Below are 23,168 nucleotides of genomic sequence, written 5' to 3'. Positions count from 1 at the left end.
CAAACTGACTCAACAGTGCACTGTTCATCTATATCAACTGGATGCACTTCCTTTGATTTTATGTTTTTCTTAATTAACAGCATGACACCTCCTCCCTTCCTATCTATCCTTTCTGTACACATTATACTCCCCAAATTCTAATTCTGCATTCCTAATATCAGTGTGACACCACGTCTTTGATATCCCGACAAAATCTGTCTTTGATGTCTTGACCAACACTTCAAATTCATCAAATTTATTTACTATACATGCACCTATTCCTAGTTACCCTGACACATCCCATATACCCACCTGTTTCATGATGTCTGCTATCAGTCCCTGAAACCCCCAGCACCCCTCGCTCCAGGTCACTACTTATTCTAATAGAAGTTGTGCGAGAATCACCTTCACCTCTGCCTACTTTTAACCTTTTAGTCTGTGAATCCTCCCAAGCTAGAGGTTTTCCGACCCACCTAGCACTGCCTGGATGGCATCAGCAAATATTCTTGCACCCTTTCTATTTAAGGGTATCCCATCCCTGTAGAAGCAGTCTCTCCTGTTAACAAGCACAGACCACACTGAAAAAAATTCTACCCCTTGAGCCTTGCACATTTCCTCCAGTTCCGAATTGATTGACAAGACTCACATCATTTACTCCCTCCTATCTTGTCTGGGCAGAATTGCAGACACTTTCAAATTTAACTCACGACTTTTTTGCAACATTGACCTGTACTTGTTGAAGTAATGTTCCTACGATCTATTACAACTTCTTTAATTCAGCCATTAGATCAAGGAATTATATCTACCTTTGAAACTCATTACATCAGAAAATCGTTACAATAGATTTTGGAAAAAATTTATTCTGAATTGAAGGGATGGAGATTTTGGAAAAAATTTATTTCGAATTGAAGGGATGGAGGCATGGAAACATTTTTCAATTGTGGACTGTATCAGAATCATACACTCAATGAAGTAAAACAGTCAACATTAAATTAGTATGGAAAAATGTATGGCCACAGTCAGTTCATTCAGGGAATATGATCAAACTGGCAGAAAAAGGAATTGGTGCAAAAGTAGAACTTTCTAAGTCGGTAGGAGGGGAAGGTTTTGGTGATATGACTATTGAAGCCCTCATGGATAGCACATTTGGTAGAATAGCCATCCTCTCCACATTGGGTGGAAAAGATATAAATTCAAATCCCACCGATGACGGGAGGAATTTTTATGGGTATTTTTCACAACGTAGCTGAGTTAGTCAGTCTCAGGCGAGGTTAGCATGGTTTTTCAACCTGGAAATCTGTTTTTTATCCAGCAAAATAGAAGATCGACCACAGAACACATGCAATTTATAGACAATATACACAGAGTAACATGGCCTTAGTTGCTGATGCTCCTAAAAAAAAAGAATGATTACCGAAGATGTTCAAGAATTACTGGTAGAAAAAGAGGCTGGCAAAGTGGATTTGGTGGAAATGGTACTGGAGGCAAATCAATTCAAAGGATGATAGTGCAAATGAAAATTCTGAAGTTCCGAATTTTACACTAAAAAGTATACAGAAAGGCATAAAATTAGCCTAGCAATCAGAATCTTATTTTTTGAATGCAGAGTCTTCGACTGAAAGGAGTCCAAAGTTCAAAAGGAGCACAAGATTTTATAAGAACCTGATTACCGTGTTATAAGAGGATTACCTGTATATTGACAGCAAAAATAAACTACGCGTACTTGAATTCTACAAGGCTCTCCCATCTGAAGATTTTCCGTTAATAAAATAAAATGTCATGAAAATGGCTACTTTGTTCAGATCAATGTATGTTTTGCCAGCAATTTTTTTTCACGCATAAAATCAAATAAATATTTAAAAAGAAATAGAATAACAGATGACCACCTTCATTCCGTATTGAGAATTTGTGTCGCAAATTTTGAACAATTATCTAAAAACATCCAGCCTAAATCATCTCATTAAATGTTAGTTTTGTTTAGTAAATTTTATTGCATATTTTATTTAAATAAAATATTTGAATATTTTCAATTTTAGATGTATCATTATATTTATTTATCTCAATATTGAAAAGCAGTGATCCTTTTGAGGTTGTAAACTTTGTAAAGTGAGAATTTAAAAGCAAAAGTAAGGTATTTAAAAAAAAAAAAAAAGTCAGTCATATTTTTATAATTTTAATAAAATCTAAAAAATAAATCACTGACAGATTTGTTGCACATAATTGTTGGGATTTGCATTTTTTTTTATATATGTAGCCTGAAAATATAAAACAGTAACATGAAAATAGAAACTTTCTTTTACATGTAACAAAATATGAAAAAATGTAACACATTTTTCCCTCGAATCACTCAGTGCGGCCCACAAAACAAATCTAACTTCGAATATAGCCCCTGTATGGGAAAAGGTTGGACGTCATTGATCTAGACAATAAATGCAGTTATATGGTACTTACAGAATGGATTTGTTAAGGAACAGTCTCATCATGTCTGACCAATCTGATTACATACGACAGTTTCTTGGTGTCAACTAAACATATGCAGCCATGCTTACACCTCTGCAAAACAGGATACTAATGAATGTACATACCCTTCCAATGCTGTATTTAAAGAAACTGCTGATGTAATACCTTGCAATTTCTGTCTGATGCAACAGAAGCAATACTTTTGCTTTTTGAGAAACAAAATGGACTGTAATCAAACAATATCTTATACATTTCACTACAAATGTTACTTTTTTAAAGTGATGCAGTTTTTTTTGCCTGCACTGTACATTTGAAAATACATGGATAAAAAGAAAGATAAAGCATTGTAATTTTGAAAAAGTGTTAACTGCATTCTTCTTGGAATAAATAAACCTAATTGGAAAATTTGCAGAATGTTAAACAGTGTCCTACAGTATGTGTCCCATTACTTTTGGTTGGTTTCAGTATGTTCAAAGTGACCTAAATATTTCTAAATTGGTGCTAACCAATTTGAGGATAAAGGACAAAGTGGTTAGCAACAATTCGCATTTTCATCACTTTTTTTTGATATCATATACTTGGATTTCAGGAAAGCTTTTGACACTGTTGTGCATGGAAGACTACTGTACAAATTGGAGCAGAATGGTATTAAGGGTAAGTTGCTACAATGGATAAAAGGTTGGTTAAGTGGGAGAAGACAGAGGGTGGTAATCAATGGATGCTGCTCTTCGTGTACTAATGTTATTAGTGGAGTCCCACACGGTTCGGTGTTGGGTCCACTGTTGTATATTTATCAATGATATTGATGAAGGTATATCAGGCTTAGTGTTAAAGTTTGCAGTAACAAAGGAACTGGATACAAAAATTAATTTTGCCATCATATACTTAGATTTCAGATTTGATTTGATTTGATTTTGATTTTTATTGGTGCAAAAACGACTAAAGTTATACTGCGCCAAGAAAATATTAAAATATCAACAAAGATAAATTCTGGTAACCTTTAAAAAGGTTACCTCGTCAAATTGTTATTTATATATATATACACACTTGGTCGTCGACTTACGACCTATGCAACTTACGACCGGCCGCACTTACGACCACAAAAAAAATAATAAATCAGGAAGTCACTACTGAGGGCACCCATAACCCAGGTGAGGAGGCACATCCATGACGGGAGGCCTGAGGACAGCACCAGGCACATACACCCAGTCGCTTTCAAGCATCTGTTGCGTGTGGTGTATTAATTAAAATTCTACTGAAATACGCATAAAATGTTTAGTAAAAGGAAAATGCCTTCATCTACATATAGGCCAGCTAAGAAGTCAAGAAAAACTATTGATTTAGAGTGTAAAATGAAAATTATCCAGCAGTATGAAGGCGAAAAGAAAGTGAATACGATAGCACGTGACTTGAAGTTATCACATTCCACGGTATCGACGATACTTAAGGACAAAGAAAGAATTCGGGAAGCTGTGAAAGTTTCTGCACCTATTAAGTCTACAATTTTAACCAAACAACGACAGGAACCCATCCATGAAATGAAGAAGTTGTTGTTTGTGTGGATGGAAGATTTAATAGAAAAAAATACACCCATGAGTCTTCACACAGTGCAAGCAAAGGCTAGAAGTTTGTTTCAGAATTTAAAATCACGTGCCGGAGACTATTACGCAGAAGATTTTCAGGCTAGTACTGGGTGGTTTAAGCGTTTTAAAAAAAGATTTGCTTTGCATAATGTCTCTTATAAATAAACAACTCCTACCTCAACCCAAGAACATGACCCTGACAATGCACAACCCAGCACAAGCAAAGATTAAAAATTGATTTTGTAAATTTCATTTGTATTAATTTTTACATTAATTTTAGATTGTATTTTTGTGTTTACAGTACATTATGTACAGTATTATTTTTCACATTATGCACAATATAATTATAGATTGTAGTTTTGTTTTTTTTATAAACAGTATGAATAATAAACCAATTAAAATGTAGAGAACGTTTGAATTTAACCTCAGAGAGAGAGAGAGATAGCCTAGGCGTAGAAACAAAGGTATGTACAGTATCTAAATAAAAGATGAAAACATTACTGTATTTAAAATGAAAAATAAAAGATGATAAAAATTTAAAAGATTATAAAAATAAATTATAAAGATGATAAAAAGATTAGAAAGGTTAAAAAATACTGTTAATAAATATATGGCCGACATACGACCAGATCGACTTACGACCTGTCAGTCAGAACAGAAGTCGGTCGTAAGTCGACGACCAACTGTATAAGGCAGTATAAGTTTAAAAGTGATCCAATTTATATATGTGTATATATTTTAATGGCTTGTAAAAACTTAAAAACTGCTGACACGTGGTCATTGTCTGATAAAATTTGACTGAGTGTATAAGGCTCAGTCGGATGAGTAAAAGCGGTAAAATATATATTGCGAAAATGGGTAAAATTGACTCAATCTATTAAAATATGCTTTATTGATAAAATGGTGTCGCAAGACTCACACATAGGAGGGTCATCTGCCCTCAGCAGAAACGAATGTGTCAGATGACTGTGACCTATGCGGAGTCGAGCAAGAACTTCCTCGCTCCGATTCCTCTGCAGACTGGACTGCCAAGTTTCTATTAAAGGCTTTATTTGATATAATTTATTTGTTCTCTCTCTATGCCATAGTTCTTGCCATTGGGAATCTATCCTGTTGCGTATTATTTGCCTGTAGTCTGTATAGGGGACTGCCAGGCAACGATCATTAGTGGATGTTGCTGATTTGGCTGCAGTGTCAGCCAAATCATTTCCCTTTATCCCAATATGGCTAGGAATCCAGCAGAAGCGGATATCAAACTTGTATTCATGAAGAGAATGTATCTTCTGCTGAACCCGACAGAGAACTGTATGAGAGTTGTCTCAAAGATAAGCCTATAATACACTCAAAGAATCAGAATATATTATTGACCTTTGGCATTGACAAGTTCGAATGTGATCCAAGGCTAACTCTATAGCTCTGCAGTGTATATGCTGGATTCAGGAAGAATCTGCTGAGATATTATAGTGTCCGGAAAGACAACAGCAGATCCTACGCATGATTCAGACTTCGAGCCGTCTGTGTAAACCGGCAGGAAGTCAGAGTGCTCAGCTCGGTGTGCAGAATACAGCTGCTGGTAGACAGATGATGGAGTATCAGGCTTTACCCATTTCTTAAGGGAAAAGTCGCACGATGGGGTATGAGCATGCCAGGGTGGAAGAGTTTCTTTTGTTGTTTGTGCAACCTTGTCTACCATGATGTTAAACTCTCTGAGTAGCTCTTGGACACGAATACCAAAAGGTCGGTTGGCAGTCTGACGGATATTGTACAGGTTTTCCCAACGTGGCTCAAAAACGGATGTCCACGTAGGATGGTCTGGCAGGGATTTCAACTTTACAGCATAGTTTAAAGACAACTGCTTACGTCGAAGGGATAACGGTGGTTCGTTTGCTTCGACGTATAAGCTCTGGACAGGAGATGTTCGAAATGCTCGAGTAGCAATACGGATAGCCTGATGGTGGACAGGGTCCAGCCATCGAAGGACACTGTCTCTGGCTGAGAAGTATACCTAGGCCCCCGTAGTCTAATTTGGAACGTACAAGTGCACGATAAATACGTAGTAGGGTGCACCTGTCTGCTCCCCAACACGTAGATGAGAGAGAGCGAAGAATATTTAGTCCCCTCGTGCACTTTATATGAAGTTGACGAATATGTTCTAAAAAGGTCAACTTTTTATCAAACACACAAGTCCCAAGAATTTTGTGTCTGACACTACTGGAATAGCATTTTGTCCGAGCCTTAATTCAGGTTCAGGATGAAGATTACGCTTACGACAAAAGTGTACGCAAACGGTCTTCTCCGGTGAGAACCTGAAGCCATTTGCAAGTGCCCAGGAATTAAGGCGATTGATGGCTTGTTGCAGTTGTCTTTCAATAACCCTCATGTTGCATGACTGACAGAATGTGCTAAAGTCATCAACATAGAGGGCGCTGTTTACAGTTGGAGGAAGCTGTTCTGTGATAGAATTTACTTTGATGGCGAAAAGCGTGACACTTAAAACTGATCCTTGTGGTACTCCCTCCTCTTGGCAGAAGGGACGAGAGAGTGAGGATCCCACACAGACTTGGAAAAATCGATTGGCTAAAAAGTTTTTTATAAAAATGGGGAGATGCCCTCTAAGACCAAGCAAATCTTTTAAAATGCCAAATCTCCAAGTTGTCATAAGCCTTCTCCATGTCAAAAAACACTGACACCAAATGTTCGCGTTTTAGAAAAGCATCCCAGATGGATGTTTCCAGTCTAATTAAGTGATCAAGAGTTGATCTGTTTTTTTCGGAAGCCGCACTGGATGCTGGTGAGATGATCATTCGATTCTAAATACCACCTTAATCGAAAATTAACCATTCTCTCCAGAATTTTGCACAGACAGCTAGTCAGAGCTATAGGACGGTAATTAGTAGGGAGTTTAGGCTCCTTTCCTGGCTTCGCAAATGCAAGCACAAATGCCATGCGCCAGGAATCCGGAAATTGCTGTTTTATATAGATTCTGTTATACAGAACAAGAGGCGATCCAAAGATGCAGGTGACAGATGTTTAAGCATTTCATAATGGATGCCATCTGGTCCAACAGCACTTGCCTTGAAATGATAGAGAGCTCTTTTTGGTTCCTGCAGAGTGAAAGGCAGGTTGTAGGGGAAAAAGCCTTTCTGTGTGAAATTTAGTGCCTCTTTTTCTCTTTTATGTTTCAGGACCAGAAACTCTGGGGAATAGGATGATATCCAAGAGATGTTTGAAAATGTTTCCCCAAGGGCATTGGCTATTGCAGTGGGCTCTACAATAGTGCATCCATTATAGTCTAGGATCGATGAAGGGTAGGATGTATATTTTCCCTTCATTTTTCGGATTTTATCCCAGACTACCTTAGAGTTGGTAGACTGGTTAATAGATGATGTAAAACGGATCCACGATTCCTTTTGATTCTGACGGCAAATGTAACGTGCTTTGGCTCGTGCACGCTTGAAAGCTATTAGATTAACAGTGGTAGGATATCGTTAGATTTCAGAAAAGCTTTTTAAGTGGAGCATTGTGACATTATGGGCAAGTTACTGTTATGAATAAAAGGATAGCTGAGTGGGAAAGAGGATGGTTATTATCAATGGACACTGCTCTTTTTAGACTAGTATTATCAATAGAGTCTCTCAGGGTTCAGTACTGGGCCCACTGTTGTTTTCAACAATTATTAATGATACTGATTAAGGCATATCAGGCTTAATGGCCAAGTTTGCAGATGATGTGAAGGTTAGTAATCAGGGAATGCTACTAAAACAAGATAGAAAAATTAGGCAGGTAAGTTGAGAAGTGGCAAATGAAGTTTAACATTGACAAATGCAAGGCTGCATATGGGTAGCAGTAAGCCCAGAATTACATATCAAATATGTAGTGCCATACTGAGGGTAGTGGAAATAGTGGAAAACAAAGATGATGAACTGGGGTATTGTGCAGTCAGGCATGAAAATGTCTCAGCAATGCAGACAGGCTACTAGGACAGCTCAGTGATATACAGGAAAATTGCTAACTGATCGTCCATGAAGTGAGAGAACTAAAAATTAAGGAGGTGATTATCCCATTGTATAAGAAAATGGTTGGGCCACATCTTGAATACTAAATACAAGTCTAGAAGTCTCATTTTAGAAAGAATAAAGATCTGTTGAAAATGGTGCAGAGAAGGGCAATAAGAATAGTGAGAAAAACAAGAGTATTCTTACTAAAAAAGACTTCCATTTTGCAAATTGAAGTGTCCAAAAAGGCACATTCAAGCAGATTTGATTGAGGCATTTAAGAATTTGAATGGACTGAGTAAGCTAATCGTTCAACAAATCTTTCTAAAATAACTAAATATAAAATTTGATGAAAATCCTTCCATTCAGAGTTGATTGAGTTGTTACATGTAAGCAGGCAGATATGAAGACAACAGATGTATTTGAAATGATATGTTTCAAATATATAAAATATTTGAAATATTTTTCAAATACAGTCTATTCCAGTTATTTGGGACACATCGGGACTAGTGCATTTTGGCCCGATTAAGCGGCTGCCCCAATTATCTGAAGTTTCACGTAAATAGTTAAAAATACAATATACCCCCCCTCCCTTTACAATTGGTTCACTGTACAATCAAATCATGTTACGATGAACTCAACATAGTAAAGTACCGTTCACTATACGATGTGTAGTAAGCGCCGGTCATTGTAATCACGTTGTGAATTGAATTTTAATTCTATTAAACAGCAATTCTAATTAGCGAAAATAGGAGGAATATTATCCACAGGCTATAAAAGCAAAGATATATTAAGCACAAATTTACCCTTTATTACCTTACCAATTAAAAAATTAAATGATACCTGAAAATCGGAAGAATATACATGATAATCGGAATAATTAATACGTATTGTAATATGTACATACAAACTAGTTGACATTTCTGTTCACTGACATTTGTGGGTGGAGGTTAAAATTTAAAACAGTAAAAAGATAAGCAATCAATAACAAAGAACACGGCACACACAAATTGCAAGTAACAATATGTGCAAGTGAGAATAGAGTAACGAGTTACAAAGCTTTAAAAATAGGAATGAAGAGAAGATCTGAAAATTAATTTTTTTATATGATTGAAGATTTCATGGAAGTGTAAACACATTTCACCCATAATAACCCACAGAATTCCAGCTGTCGGTATTATCGCAAATTCAGTAAGATTGAGTTTACTGTCCGTTTATGACAGATTTCACTAACAGAAAAGCCCAATAAACAGGTGACTGCTAATTGTTTTATGGTTGTGACCTCCAGAATTTCGACCGAACCACGTGGTACTGTCAGAGACAATCGTAGGGTAATCTCCAGTGCTGCAGTCTCCCCCGATTAAACGGCATGCTGTCCCAATTAAGCGAAGTAAACCCTGGCTATTTTCTCGATTGGTTTCTGTTTTTTACGATTTGCCCCAAATAAACGGCTGCCCCGATTAACCGGTGGCCCAAATAACCGGAATCCACTGTATTTTATATATTTTATATTAGAGTATAAGTGACAGGAAGGGGTGGGGGGGGGAGGGAGAGAGAGAGCACATAATTAAAGTCCTTAAGGATTTCATGAAATGCATTTTTGGCACAAGTACACCATATTTCAACCAAGTCCAGTTACTGTGTGACAAACAAATCCTCTGCTTTCACTTCATGCCAGTGGGAAGGTTGGCAACATTGCCAATGTATATCAATCCATGTGAAAGGTATAAAAATACTATGCTGGTGGCAACCATTCAGTGTGAAAAAATTTAAGCAGAGGTCAAGGTATAGCATCCATACAGAGAAATGGCTGCCATACTGTCACATCAGCCAATACTATGTGGTTCTGGTATGGAGAGTACACGTGTTCTTACAACTTAATGCTACTTTAAGCAAAGTGATGATATTACACCAGGTAATGACATCATAAATAACTTGCAACGTGATTTAAAGAATTGCTCAGTACTGAGTCTGGCCTTGGAGGAATCTACATCGAAGATAAACTACAACTAGCCACATTTATTTACAAAATAAATAAATATGGCTAGTTGTAGTTTATCTTCGATGTCTGTAGATTCCTCCAAGGCCAGACTCAGTACTGAGCAATTCTTTAAATCATGTTGCAAGTTATTTATGATGTCAGTGCTGATCACAGAAATTCGTCTTTCCACTGTATGTCTGGATGCAGAGATTTGTGGAATCATTTTGTGCAGTTTTCTATTTTCTGGATCTAAAACTGAAATTACTTCAGCAATATTTTTCTTAATGAACTCTCCTTCCATGGAGGGGTGCTTTGCCCTAGTGATATAGAAGGCCAAAATAAATCCAGCCTCTGTTACATTTGCCTCATCAATAAACACTGACATAACCTTGGTTTGACTATTAAATTTTTCTTTTAAAGACAATATTTTAGTTTGCCATAACACGGAACCAGCAGGAAATTGTTGGGTGAAAGAACTATGATTCATTTCTTAATGGTGCTTAAGATTACTGGCCTCAAACTGTGAAAATGTTACTTGACACAAAAGACAAATCCGGTTTACCATTTCTCTCCACAATACAAACTCTTCCTCCCACTCTACCTTAAATCCCCTATTCTCGTCTTCATATTTATGTTTTTCAGACAGCATAATAACTTTTAAAGGGTCTCACTTAAAAAAGAAAGTAATAATGTTCACAAAAATTAAGTCGTGCACTGTAAAAATCTGATTTAACCACAAGTACTTCTAAAGCATTTTATCACAAGATGCTACGCACAACAGATGGAGCCATCAGCTCATGGAGCAGTACGTATGCGTTTTATTATATAGCTCTTTCCAATATGCCTTCCACTATTGTGGCTCCCAAAGGTTGTCTAGCTAGCCACCCCTGCTATATATGCTTGCTTTCTTGCTTCATATGCCTCTACTAATGCTAATATGCAAAGTGACCCCAGTTATGGTGTGGACTAGAATATGGGATGGTTAAATAATTAGTCCTTATTTTTTTGACAACAGCATTACTGGTGAAGGGTACTTACATATGCTACAGAATTACTTGATGGATTTTCTGGATGATGTTCCTTTACAACAATGGATCAACATGTTCTTTCAACAAGATGGAGCACCACCTCATTATTTATTGGTTTTGCAAAACTACCTCGAACAGTCTCCCCCCCCACACACACACACCTCCAAAAAAAGGTGGATAGGATGATGAAGCCCAGTCAAATGGTCACCCGGGTTACCAGACTTCACATCTCTCAATTTTTTCCTTTGAGGTCTTGGTGATTCATAGATATGGTATACCATATCTATAAAATTAGAAATTTGTACACCCAATTTTTTACATCAACATATCATGAATAGTCAAGTAAATGGAACAAACATTTAAAAAAAAAAAACACTTTTTTTTTCTGTCAGAATTTCAATTATCAGTTGCCCCAAACTCATCTTTGTCCTAATTATTCATTATAATGATCCTGTTTGCTTCAAAAGTATTAGTAATATATATATATATATATATACACACACACACACACACACACACACACACACACACACACACACACACACACACACACACACACACATCTGATCTGATATTCCTTGTAAAAAATATCTTAATCTAGATTCTGCTCTTCTTGATCTCCTTTGGTGCAAAATATTATTAACCCATTTTGTGAAATTCACATGTTGTCTATTATTCACTCAGTTCTAGAAATCACTCAAAACTAACTTTTTCTCTGAAATTAAACTTTCTCGCATCCAACTTTCCTAAGAGTGATGCAAATTTTCCTTGGGGATTTTAATGTTCCTAACTCCAAATTGCTTCAGTCTTCTAGTAGCACAGTTTCGGATGGTCAAAATACTGACTTTTGCTATTACCAGTGACCGCACACAACTTGTTCATTTACCTACTATAGCACATCCTAACCATATACCTAACATTCTTAATCTTTTCCACACTAACTTTCAAAGTACACAGCTAATGTAAAATTGTCTTCTTGGTACTTCATATCTCAAACTGGTGAAAGTCTCTTAACGGAGCCTCTATCACATGGCACTTCCTTGTGTAATCTGGCATTACAAGTGTGAAATAGGATTTTGAGTTATTTCTGTTTCATTCTCTCTCTCCTGGTCCAGCATTTTAAATCTTCTGCTTCTCTTTAATATTTGATAGATCATGTCAGTGAAACTATTCTTTGCATAATTTTACAACTGTATCCAAATTTCCAGCTTCAATTTCTACCTGCTTTGAAGCCTATAACAGTTGTAACAATTTATTAATAAATCCAAAGTCTATTTTGAGAAGGGGTAAGGGCAGAAAACTTGATTCTCTTGTCCAAATACTTGTCCAACTTTCTGGTCTCTTGCTAGAGCTATTGGCTCAACTTCTGTTCATCCACACTTCCACTCTGCTACAACTTCATGATTCTGCAGAATGTTCATCCAAGGATAAAGCTGACATTAACAAGTTGCTTTTCCTTTTCTTGTATTGGTAATCATGGTAAATCTCCTCTTGCACTAAGCAAATTCCATTCAATGCCTTCCTTGGTCTTCTATCATAAAAAAAATGAAAGTTCTTGAACAATCTTGTTTTTATTCGAATGGAAATCAATTCTTCAAAAGAATGATAATTGGAAAGAATTTGTATGAACTGTACAAATTAGTCGAATTCATACAAATTCTTTTAAATAATCATCCCATTGCACTTACCTCAACCCTTTCCAAAGTAATGGAGAAATTCAACAAACACAAATGTTTTGACTATTGTGAAACTCTCCATCTGATTAACAATTGCTAATATGGATTCAGTCAGTATTGGTCCACTGGTGATATTTTGGCTTGCATTACTCATCTTTGCACAAAGTTCCATAGAAAGGTCAGAGACACTAACTAATTCTAGAGTTCCCAAGGTTCTGTTCTTTCACTCACTCTTTTCCTCCTGTATATTAATGACCTTCTTCAACTGACAAATTCCTCTCCATAGTTTTACCAATGATAACACATGGCATTCCACCTTTAGTTTGGCAAACCCTGTCCTACAGAAATTCTCAAAAAAAGTCTGTTGCTCCAATGTTCATCTTAATATTCAAATTTATAGACAAGTTTGCATATATCTTTACTGGGGATAACTCTGACTTACAACCTTTTTTGACAAATATATTACAATATTGTCTGACCTGCATCAAGAAATATAGGGTCTCTACTTTGCTCCTAATGTTACTATTCTTCTGAACAGCTACTGACTACATAAATCCACCCTAGTATGAGGCCACTACAAAATACTGTTCCCACATTCAGGGTGGTGCCCCAAAATTTCTCTTAACCATTTAGGCTCTATCCAAAGGAGCAGCGAGATTAATTAATGATTTCTCACTTATAAACTCAATTAGCTCCCTATCACAGAGACATTCAGTTTCTGCTGCATAACCCTTACTACAGATACAGTCAGTCCTCGTATAGCATGATAGTTGTGTTCCTAGAAACCCTCGTGCAATGCAAAATCGTGCAATATAAACAACAGGCCCTATGGGAAAAATAGGGTTAGGTGCCGACCACCCAAGATTGAACACATTTGTAATCAAAACATTATCAAACACAATAAATTACCGTAATAAAATACATAAGTATTTTATTACGACTATTACGTAATAAAATATTGCTACTTAAGCAAACTTGTTTTTTGTTTGATTTTCTATCCAAACAGATGACAGCCGTTCCATCTCTTCCAATTCTTTGTGTCTTAATCTAATGGATTTTAATTTCACTTTGAGTTGTTCCTGATATGAAAGTTATTTTCTCTGCATTCTTTGTAATTCTCGGCATTGCCTCATTTAGGCCTGTAGCACATGCAATATCACATGATCTTTCATTTCGCTCAAAGCGTTTCACAATTTCATATTTTTTCTCTATCGACAGAGGCAGCCTGGCCATAAGCCTTACCAGGGAAACCCTGGTGGCCCGGAGGCCAGTGTGATTTTGGCCATAAACACTAGTACGAGGCCAGTACAGATTTTCCCGGGTAAGAATTTTTGACCCAGTCCGCCTCTGTTTATCGATATTGCTTTTCTTTTTCTCTCTGAATCTGCAGTGTCTTCACCAGGACGCTTCCTTTTCACACCTTTTAAGTACTTTGCTCATTTTTAGGGAATAAAGCACAATTACAAAATAAGGAGGCACACTTGATACACATAAACAAAGCTGCGTGCGTGTAGCAACTGAATAAACAACACCGTAAAGGCAGAGATACACTATTAACACCTCACATTTTACAAAGCACATTTCTGGGGGAAAGTTACTACCATAAAACAATAAAAACAATTTCCAGTTGCGTTTCTGCTAGTGGAATCTGTTATAAACTGGCAGTAAACTCGATCTAATTGCATTTGCAATAATACCGATAGCTGGAATTGTGTGGGTTTTTATTTTATTATGGTGAAATATGTTTCTCCTTCACTGATATAAAAAAACATAAATGCATTTTCAGAATCTTCTCTTCATTCCTATCGTGTTGCGTTCAGTTGGGGTGATTCCACGTTCGACTCCCATTTCTTGACAACACAAAGGCGAATCGTGCATAAGCGAATTCGGTTTATGTTCTATACGATATCGTTACCCTATTTATAAATCATGTTTGATCGAATTCGTGTAGTGTAAACACTTGTTATATGAGGACTGACTATATTTCCATGGGAAATATTCTTCTGAACTTGCATTTGAATCACAGATGCAAATTGAAAAGAAAATTGCAGGTATCTTCATGTCTTCTCGATCGTCAATATTACAGTACCTTTGTGTCTTCTCGATCGTCAATATTACAGTACCTTTGTGTCTTCTCGATCGTCAATATTACAGTACCTTTGTGTCTTCTCGATCGTCAATATTACAGTACCTTTGTGTCTTCTCGATCGTCAATATTACAGTACCTTTGTGTCTTCTCGATCTTCAATATTGCAAGTACCTACACATCTTCTCAATCTTCAACCCATACATAGTATTAGAGGTTCTAATAGCTGTCATGTTTTGTTAACTGTACAAAAATCAATTAAATAAATATTTTAAAAAGTCAGATCTGACAGCTGTAAGAGCTAGGCAAGTGATTAAATATTTGAAAAGCTTAAATGTTTTAAACAAGAAATTTTTTACATTACAGAAAAATGGAACCAAACCTTTTAAGTGAAAAACTATTTCATCTTATAGGAAGACAAGATATAGGAAATATAAGAAGACCGAAAAATTTAAGCATCATTCCACAGGAATGTTTAATTAAGCTTTATCATATTTATAACTTGCTGATATCTAAGTTAATATTAATACATTTAAGGCATCATTTATTTCACAGAATATCTGCAAAAATACTGCAAGCAATATTAACATGCAAAAAAGTAACATATATAGATCCAACAACTAGGGAAAAATCAATGACATTTTAACTCACCAGCCAGAGCTTTAATTCGAGATCTTTCGAAGAGGCGAGAAGAACTGTTGCCTCCATCATACTCATAATCTTCTAACTCCTGCTGTGTTCCAGAATCCCACCGGACTGCCACTGATATGTCAGTTGTCATAGCTGCTCAATTATATTTCCTGAAGTTAAAAATAAAAAAGGTCTTATTTTTAGATCTGACTTTTTTTTTTCAACCTAGTATAAAATAAATCCTCTAATATCAGCATAAATACACAGTATAATTTTCAGTTTATGTTATGATCTCAGAGGCATCTCAGAATATCCATAACTATCCATTACTACTTCTGTTCTCAAATGTTAAATTCAACTCAGTACAAAAAATTACAGAGCTGGCTTTGCATTAACAACAATTACCTAATACCTTGAGAGACCAGTGGGGAGGGCAGCAAATCTTCCAACAGTGCCATCCACGAGGGGCCCCACATGCTTTCTTACTTTTTAATTACTCTATTTCAAGAGTCTAGTGATGAATACAACTGTTTTATTTGGTCTGTTTTCCCTAAGAGTAGCTCTGCCATTCTTCACTAAATAATAGTCAAGAGTGTGCCAAATAAAAATACGTATACTTCACATTCATGATACCTAGCAAATCAAAGATTTGACCTTAGATTAATGAAACACAAAATACCAGTATACACCATTATACGGTTACTAGTGCACATAGAAATAGATACTATGCTGGTGAATGGAGAGGGAATGGCAGGAAATGCCAATCACTCTTCACACACGAGGCTGTAAAGAGAGAGTCTCTCCACTGCCCAATGTGAGCAGCATGTACTTAGGAAAACATATAACAATGCACCCTACTGTTCAGGACCTACGTGTATAACAACTGAACACTTTTTTTTTTTTTTTTTTTTTGTGTGTGTGTGTGTGCTTAGTTGCTGCTAATCCACTCTTGGTCAGGATTGAGCCCTGCAACAGACAGAGAAATAACACAAGAAGTAAAAATACAACATGAACTTCGTTATAGCCCTAAAGGACTGGGTTGAAGCCATTGGCAAAATTTTTTTTTTTTTTTTTTTTTTTTAAAGCTTCTCGTCCATTTCTCTCCAGGTCAGGATTGAGCCCTGCAAGAGGCAGAGAAATATGCACAGTACAGTACAGTACCCTTACCCTGTTTAATAAGAATTGTTATTTTATGTTTTTTTTTTTTTTTTTTTTTTGTTGTGTGCTTAGTTACTGCTAACCCACTCTTGGTCAGGATTGAGCCCTGCAAGAGACAGAGAAATAACACAAGAAGTAAGAATACAACATTGAACTTGGTTATAGCCCTAAAGGACTGGGTTGAAGCCATTGGCTATAAATTTATTTTATTTTATTTTTATTTTTATTTTTTTTTTTATTTATTTATTTTTTTTATTTTTTTATTTTATTTTTTATTTTTATTTTTTTTTTTTTTTTTTCTCCTCCTCTCGCGCTCCTCACTCTTGGACAGGATTGAGCCCTGCAAGAGACCGAGGCACAAGGTTTTTTTTTTTTTTTTTTTTTTCCTCTCGCGCTCCTCACTCTTGGACAGGATTGAGCCCTGCAAGAGACCGAGGCACAATGTTGGTTTTTTTTTTTTTTTTTTTTTTTTTTACTCCAAAGAGGTCCTAGAACCTCCTTTAGTGAAAGCTAGACTCCCTGGGGCGCCTCCACGTGGCTAGGGACGGGAGTCAGGATGCAGGATATATGAGTTCCTGCCTCCTGGCTGCAAAGTCTCCAGGTGCCGGCATACACACACAACAAAACACACACTCAGACAAAAACCTCCCCATACACACACAGGCCGGCTTAAAAACTTACAGGAAAAATCGCGGCAATAGGGGAAACCCTGGAGGCTGCAGACTACAAAAATACTTTGATACACCATTATAAAATTTTTCTTAAACTGGCCTTAATAAAGGCATCTCAGAATATCCATAACTACTTCTGTTCTCAAATGTTAAATTCAACTCAGTACAAAAATTATAGTGAGCTGGCTTTGCATTAACAACAATTACCTAATACCTTGTGGGACCAGTTTGGGTGGGGGCAGCGATATTACCAACAGTGCCACCCATGAGGGGCCCCACATGCTTTCTTTCTTACTTTTTAATTACTCTCTTTTAAGAGAGTAGTGATGAATAAAACTGTTTTTCCCAAAGGATTTGTCTAGTTCTCCCTTCAAACTACCTACTTCCACAACACCAGATAAGTTTTCAACATCTAAAGCTCGAAAGCAAATTTTCACACTTCTTTCCTGCAATCATCAAACCCTCAATTTAAATTTATATATCAAGAGAAGGTATGCTATCAACATTTAGCTTACTCAATCCATTCAAAGACACAGAAGCTCTTATTTAAAGACAATTCACCTAATAGTCAGCCTCCACTGAGAATTCAAACTGAAAGTCAATGAGCTGTCTCCTCTACTTCTTCCTTCCACATTCTGTGGAATACCTTTCATGTTTCCTGACAATTACCATCTACAGAAATTCAAGGTCAGCATAAAAAATTTCTTTTGGAGTCTTAATCCTGCCCATCCATAAATAAATAAAATAAATAAATGCCTTATACTCTGGATGACTGAGACCAGAAGAGTTTAAAACTATACTGTAACTATTTTACTGCAGTAGACATAAGAGTATAGCAGCTAACTGTGACATAGTAAGATAGTGCTAATTGTCTTGCGGCACTGGGGGGGTCCTCCCCCAACTCCACGTAACATCTCTGTGATGCATACACTTCACTGTAAAGGCCAGATTGTGTAGTGTAAGTATTGGTTTTGTGCAGGTAGTGTTGTGTTCATCTGGCCTCTTAGCTGTGGGGTGCATGGAAATCAAGGCACCCCTGTTGCTCAATCTGAAAGGGTGTATCGGGGCGACAGTTTGAGTTTGGGACAAATGGAAAGGAACAGGACTGTTAAAGAGGTAGACACAGAATTAAGGTGGTAGGTCCCACCAGGTGAAAAGTATGGAGGAAAGTGGGGAGGGAATCCTTCCACATAGGGCTAGAGTGCCCTATGGCTAGAGTGCACGTTTGTCATAGCAAGTGTCATTCCCATGCTGTCCAGACCAGATGGAACCAGCAGCTAATTCCATGCCTCCAAGGAAAAGGAATCAGCACTGCATCAATAGAGGCATGAGGAAGCTTCTAAAAGGTGATTGCGTCCTGCATTAATAGTCAGGAGGGAGTACCTGTTTACACGAGTACACAACACATTCCAATTCTGCACACATGCAGACAGGACGTTTTTAAGATTTTTTTTTTTTCTTTGTTTATTCAGTGCACATAAAGAGCATTAACTTTACCTAGCATTTACACACATCTGTTCCCATTCACTCCTTTCATACAGACAGCACCCTGAATATGGACAGGGCACACCATTTTTTTTTTTTTTTTTTTTTTGTTGTTCTTACAGATCACTAGTCATTCGTTTGGCCATTCGCACAGCTAACAGATACGACAAACCCCATCCATACTACATTTACACAGCTTAGCCTGCAAATCTTCCTTTTTTACGTATATTTATGACACAGGTCATACTTATTGGGACACACTTGTTCAACACAAGTGGTCCTTGAGGTTGTCACAGACATTCTCTCAGATATGCGAGACAAGCTATACTTGCTATCTGGGAGTCTAAAACGCTGATGGACATTGATATTCGGGTGACACTCAAGTCAAGTGGACCCAATTTCGGCGAAGTCCGGACGGTCTGTGACAGCCAAATCCTCTGCTTCCACCTTCACGATGGTGGGACTGTTAGTAATCCTGGGTATAACCTCCATGCACAAGTACATGGTGGGTGACCACCCAGGTGTGAACCAACGTAAGCAGGGGTCGAGGTGTGGCGCCCACACCACATGGAGGAATGCCGCCCCTCTATGTTACCAGGCAGTACTAGGTGGTAGATGACTCTCACCAACCAGTGAAATACCACCACTTTGCTTATTGGAGGCTTGAAATGGTGGAACCCATGTTTAGTCTCTAGAGCTAAGTTCCGGCTAAGTTCTAAGAGCTAAGAGCTAAGTCATCAATCAATCATGCAGTATGATTGATGACTTTTGAGGTTATGATGAACGTCGTGGCGAGATCCAATATTCCTTACATTTCAAGGGTACAGCTCTAAAACGGTGTTCGCAGGCCGGCCGCTAGTTAGTACACCGGATTGAACCTATTGGTAACTCTCTAGGAAGCTTCCGGATCAGCTAGTGTATAATCTTGCTGCCTCTACTCTGCCAGATAGTGACTGGAGGGAGTCCGAGTAGTGTGTATGCGGGGAGCATTGTCGAGGCCACGTTATGTCAAGGATCTGGGTATATTCTTACCACATGAACGCCATATCCAAAAATTTCATTACTTCATACAGCAGGTCCCACCTACTTTTCCTTACTATTGAATACACCATGAATTGTCAAACTAATAGAGCAAGCTGATCTGCGAAAAGATCTAAACCTCCCAAGGACTTCCTAATTCATTTCACAAATATACGTGGTCTCAATGCTAATCTCAACGATGTCCATTTCCACTTGCAGTCTGCCAAACCCCATGTACTTTTTCTGACAGAATCTCAGTTATCGGTTGATTCAACTACTGCTCATCTCAGATGCCCAAATTATTCGCTGTATGATTCCTTTCGCCTCAAAGGTGGTACTTGTGCATATGTCCGTTCTGATATTCCCTGTCAGAGACTTGGCAATTTGGAATCTCCTCTCTTTGATCTTCTCTGGCTTAAAATCTCTCTACCTCATTGTGTCAAATTCATCTGTTGTCTCTACCGTTCTCCCAACTCCACTAATCACTTGGAGCTCTTTGACTTCCTCTCTTTGCAACTTGACTTTCTCCAGTCCAACTTTCCTAACAGTGAAGTAATTTTCCTTGGTGATTTTAATGTTCACAACTCCAGCTGGCTTCCGTTATCTAGTCACACCGACCCAGCAGGTCGAGTTGCTGAGGCTTTTGCAATTACTAATGACCTAGCACAGATTGTTCATTTACCTACAAGAATACCACACAATCCTAATCATACAGCCAATATGCTTGATCTTTTTCTCACAAACAACCCTTCTAAGTACACGGTCGAAGTGATAGGTCCTTTAGGCCCTTCAGATCACAACTTGGTGATTGTCTCTTCTCCAATGGAACCTTTATCTCATGGCTATTCCCAACCACGTGTTGTTTGGCATTACAAGAATGCAAAATGGGATGACCTGCGAGACTTCTTTTCTTCTTTTCCTTGGTCGGATTACTGTTTCAAAACTTCTGATGTCAACGTTTGCTCAGATCGTGTCAGTGAAATTATTCTTGCAGGAATGGAATCCTTTATCCCACACTCCACTTTAAAATCTCGTCCTTTATCTAAACATTGGTTTTCCAATAAATGTGCTAAGGCTGTCCAAGAGAAGAATGTTGCATATCGTAATTGGCTTGTTTCTAATTCTTCAGTTTCATTTTCTGCCTACACCAAAGCTCGCAACAGTTGTAAAGCAGTTATTAACCAGTCCAAACTAGAGTTTGAACAGGCTAAGAGTAGAAAACTTGCTTCTTGTCCTAATAGTAGCCGAGCATTCTGGTCTCTTGCCAAAGCTATTGGCCGCAACTTTTGCCCATCTTTGCTCCCACCTCTGTCCAAACCAGATGGTTCTGTTGCCACTTCAGCCAAGGATAAAGCAGACCTGCTAGCATCCCATTTTTCTTCCAGCTCATGTATCAATGATCTTGGTAAAACACCTCCCACCATTCCCAACACGCTCCATTCAATGCCTCCTGTGGTCTTCCGTCAAAAGGATATCAGAAGGATTTTGATGAATCTTAATGCTAAGAAAGCTCCAGGTCCTGATGGTATTTCTCCACTTGTTCTCAAAAGCTGTGCTCCTGAACTTACTCCTATTCTTTGCTGCCTTTTTTCACTTTCTTATTCCAAAGGTGTTTTTCCTTCTGCTTGGAAATTTGCTCATATCCAGCCAGTTCCTAAAAAGGGTGACAAATCCCTCCCATCCAATTATCGTCCCATTGCAATTACTTCTACTCTTTCTAAAGTAATGGAGAAATCAATTAACCGCCAACTCTTAAACTACCTAGAAACCTTCCGTCTGATCAACGATCACCAGTATGGATTCCGTCAGTGTCGATCCACTGGAGATATTCTGGCTTATGTTACCCATTTATGGACTAATTCAATGGAAAGGTTCGGTGAAACACAAGTAGTTGCTCTTGACATCTCAAAGGCTTTTGATCGTGTTTGGCATAAAGGTCTCCTAAACAAGCTTCCATCTTATGGTTTGCCAACTGTTTTTAGTAATTGGTTATCCAGTTTTCTCTCTGATCGCTCACTGAGGGTGATGGTAGATGGCTCTCTGTCTTCTAACTTCTCCACTAATGCCGGTGTCCCCCAAGGTTCAGTTCTTTCCCCCACTCTTTTCCTCTTGTATATCAATGACCTTCTTCCATTGACTGGAAATCCTATCCATAGTTTTGCCGATGATAGCACATTACATTCAACTTTCCATTTTGAGAAACCTTGTCCTGCTCAATCAGCTTCAACTTCTCGAAAATCTGCTACCAATTCCTTAAATGCCGATCTTCAGGTAATTCTCCAGTGGGGCAAAGACAACTTAGTTGATTTCAACCCTTCTAAAACTCAGTCTTGTCTTATATCTCGCAAAAAGGATTCTTCTACTCCTATGCTTATCTTTAGTGACACTCCGATTTCTAGGCAAAATGATATATCTCTTTTGGGGATTACCCTGACTTCTAATCTCTCTTGGCACAAGCACATTACAAATATTGCTTCCTCTGCATCTAAAAAACTTGGTTTTCTCTTTCGCTCTCGGCGTTACTTTTCTTCCAAACAGCTGCTCACTCTGTATAAATCGCAAATTCGCCCTGCCATGGAATATTGTTCCCATATTTGGGGTGGTGCCCCCAAAACCTCTCTCCGGCTTCTTGATTCCATTCAGAAGAGGGCAGTTAGGTTAATTAATGATTCATCTCTAACAGAGTCTCTCCACTCGCTTTCTCATAGACGCACTGTTTCTGCTGCATGCCTCTTCTACAGATACTTCCATGGGCACTGTTCTTCTGAATTGGCTTCTATAATTCCTGCTCTCTCTTTCAAAACAGTCCGAACACGTGCCGCCACCAGCCAACATCCATTTACTGTCCAACTTCAAACCCACAGAACCAACTTTTCATCTTCCTCATTTATTCATTCAACTGCCGTTTTCTGGAACAACCTTCCTTCATACGTATTTCCTGAAAATTACAATCTACAGAAGTTCAAGTCCAATGTCAACAAATATCTTCTTTCGTCTTCTTAACCTCAAACCCAAGCACGGTACTAAGTACTAATACCTCTCGTGTTTGGGGTTCACATAAAAAAAAACAAAAAAAAAAACACATTTTGTGTTGTGTGTGTGTGTGCGCGTGCGTGTGTCCACAGTACAAGTAAACACACTCCACATTCACTCAGGGGCTCACCTAGGCAGCACAGGTGCCCCACATTCGCAGTAGCCAGCATTATTCCTCCCCCACACCGCACCCAAACACTATCATACAGTCTTACTTGTACATGCATACTCTGCACAGAGTCCCTGGGAGCAGAGTAAGGGTGGCAGAGAATGGCAGAAATGTATGCACCCCTGACACCCGGTCAGGAGCCCTGGCAAAGGGCATCCACTTATTCTACACCCAAGGACATAATACAAGTTGTGACAAGCATTGCACATACAGA

General features: G+C 38.0%; 1 protein-coding gene across 1 annotated transcript in view; it reads right to left on the bottom strand.

Annotated features, from left to right (window-relative positions):
- The window catches only part of LOC150076876 (spectrin beta chain-like), an 800,006-nt gene that overhangs the window by 745,940 nt on the left and 30,898 nt on the right, over positions 1-23,168 (bottom strand). Inside the window, exon 2 of the mRNA XM_090386889.1 lies at positions 15,440-15,588. Coding sequence (XP_090243015.1) covers positions 15,440-15,569 — 130 coding nt within the window. The 5' untranslated portion in view covers positions 15,570-15,588. The remainder of the gene's footprint in view (positions 1-15,439; positions 15,589-23,168) is intronic.

This window comes from Mastigoproctus giganteus, chromosome 12 (genome assembly GCF_048544385.1).
Source record: "Mastigoproctus giganteus isolate SK-2022 chromosome 12, ASM4854438v1, whole genome shotgun sequence".
NCBI lineage: Eukaryota > Metazoa > Arthropoda > Arachnida > Uropygi > Thelyphonidae > Mastigoproctus > Mastigoproctus giganteus.
The sequence above is the reverse complement of the archived record's forward strand: the minus strand, read 5'-3'. Positions and strand labels throughout refer to the sequence as shown.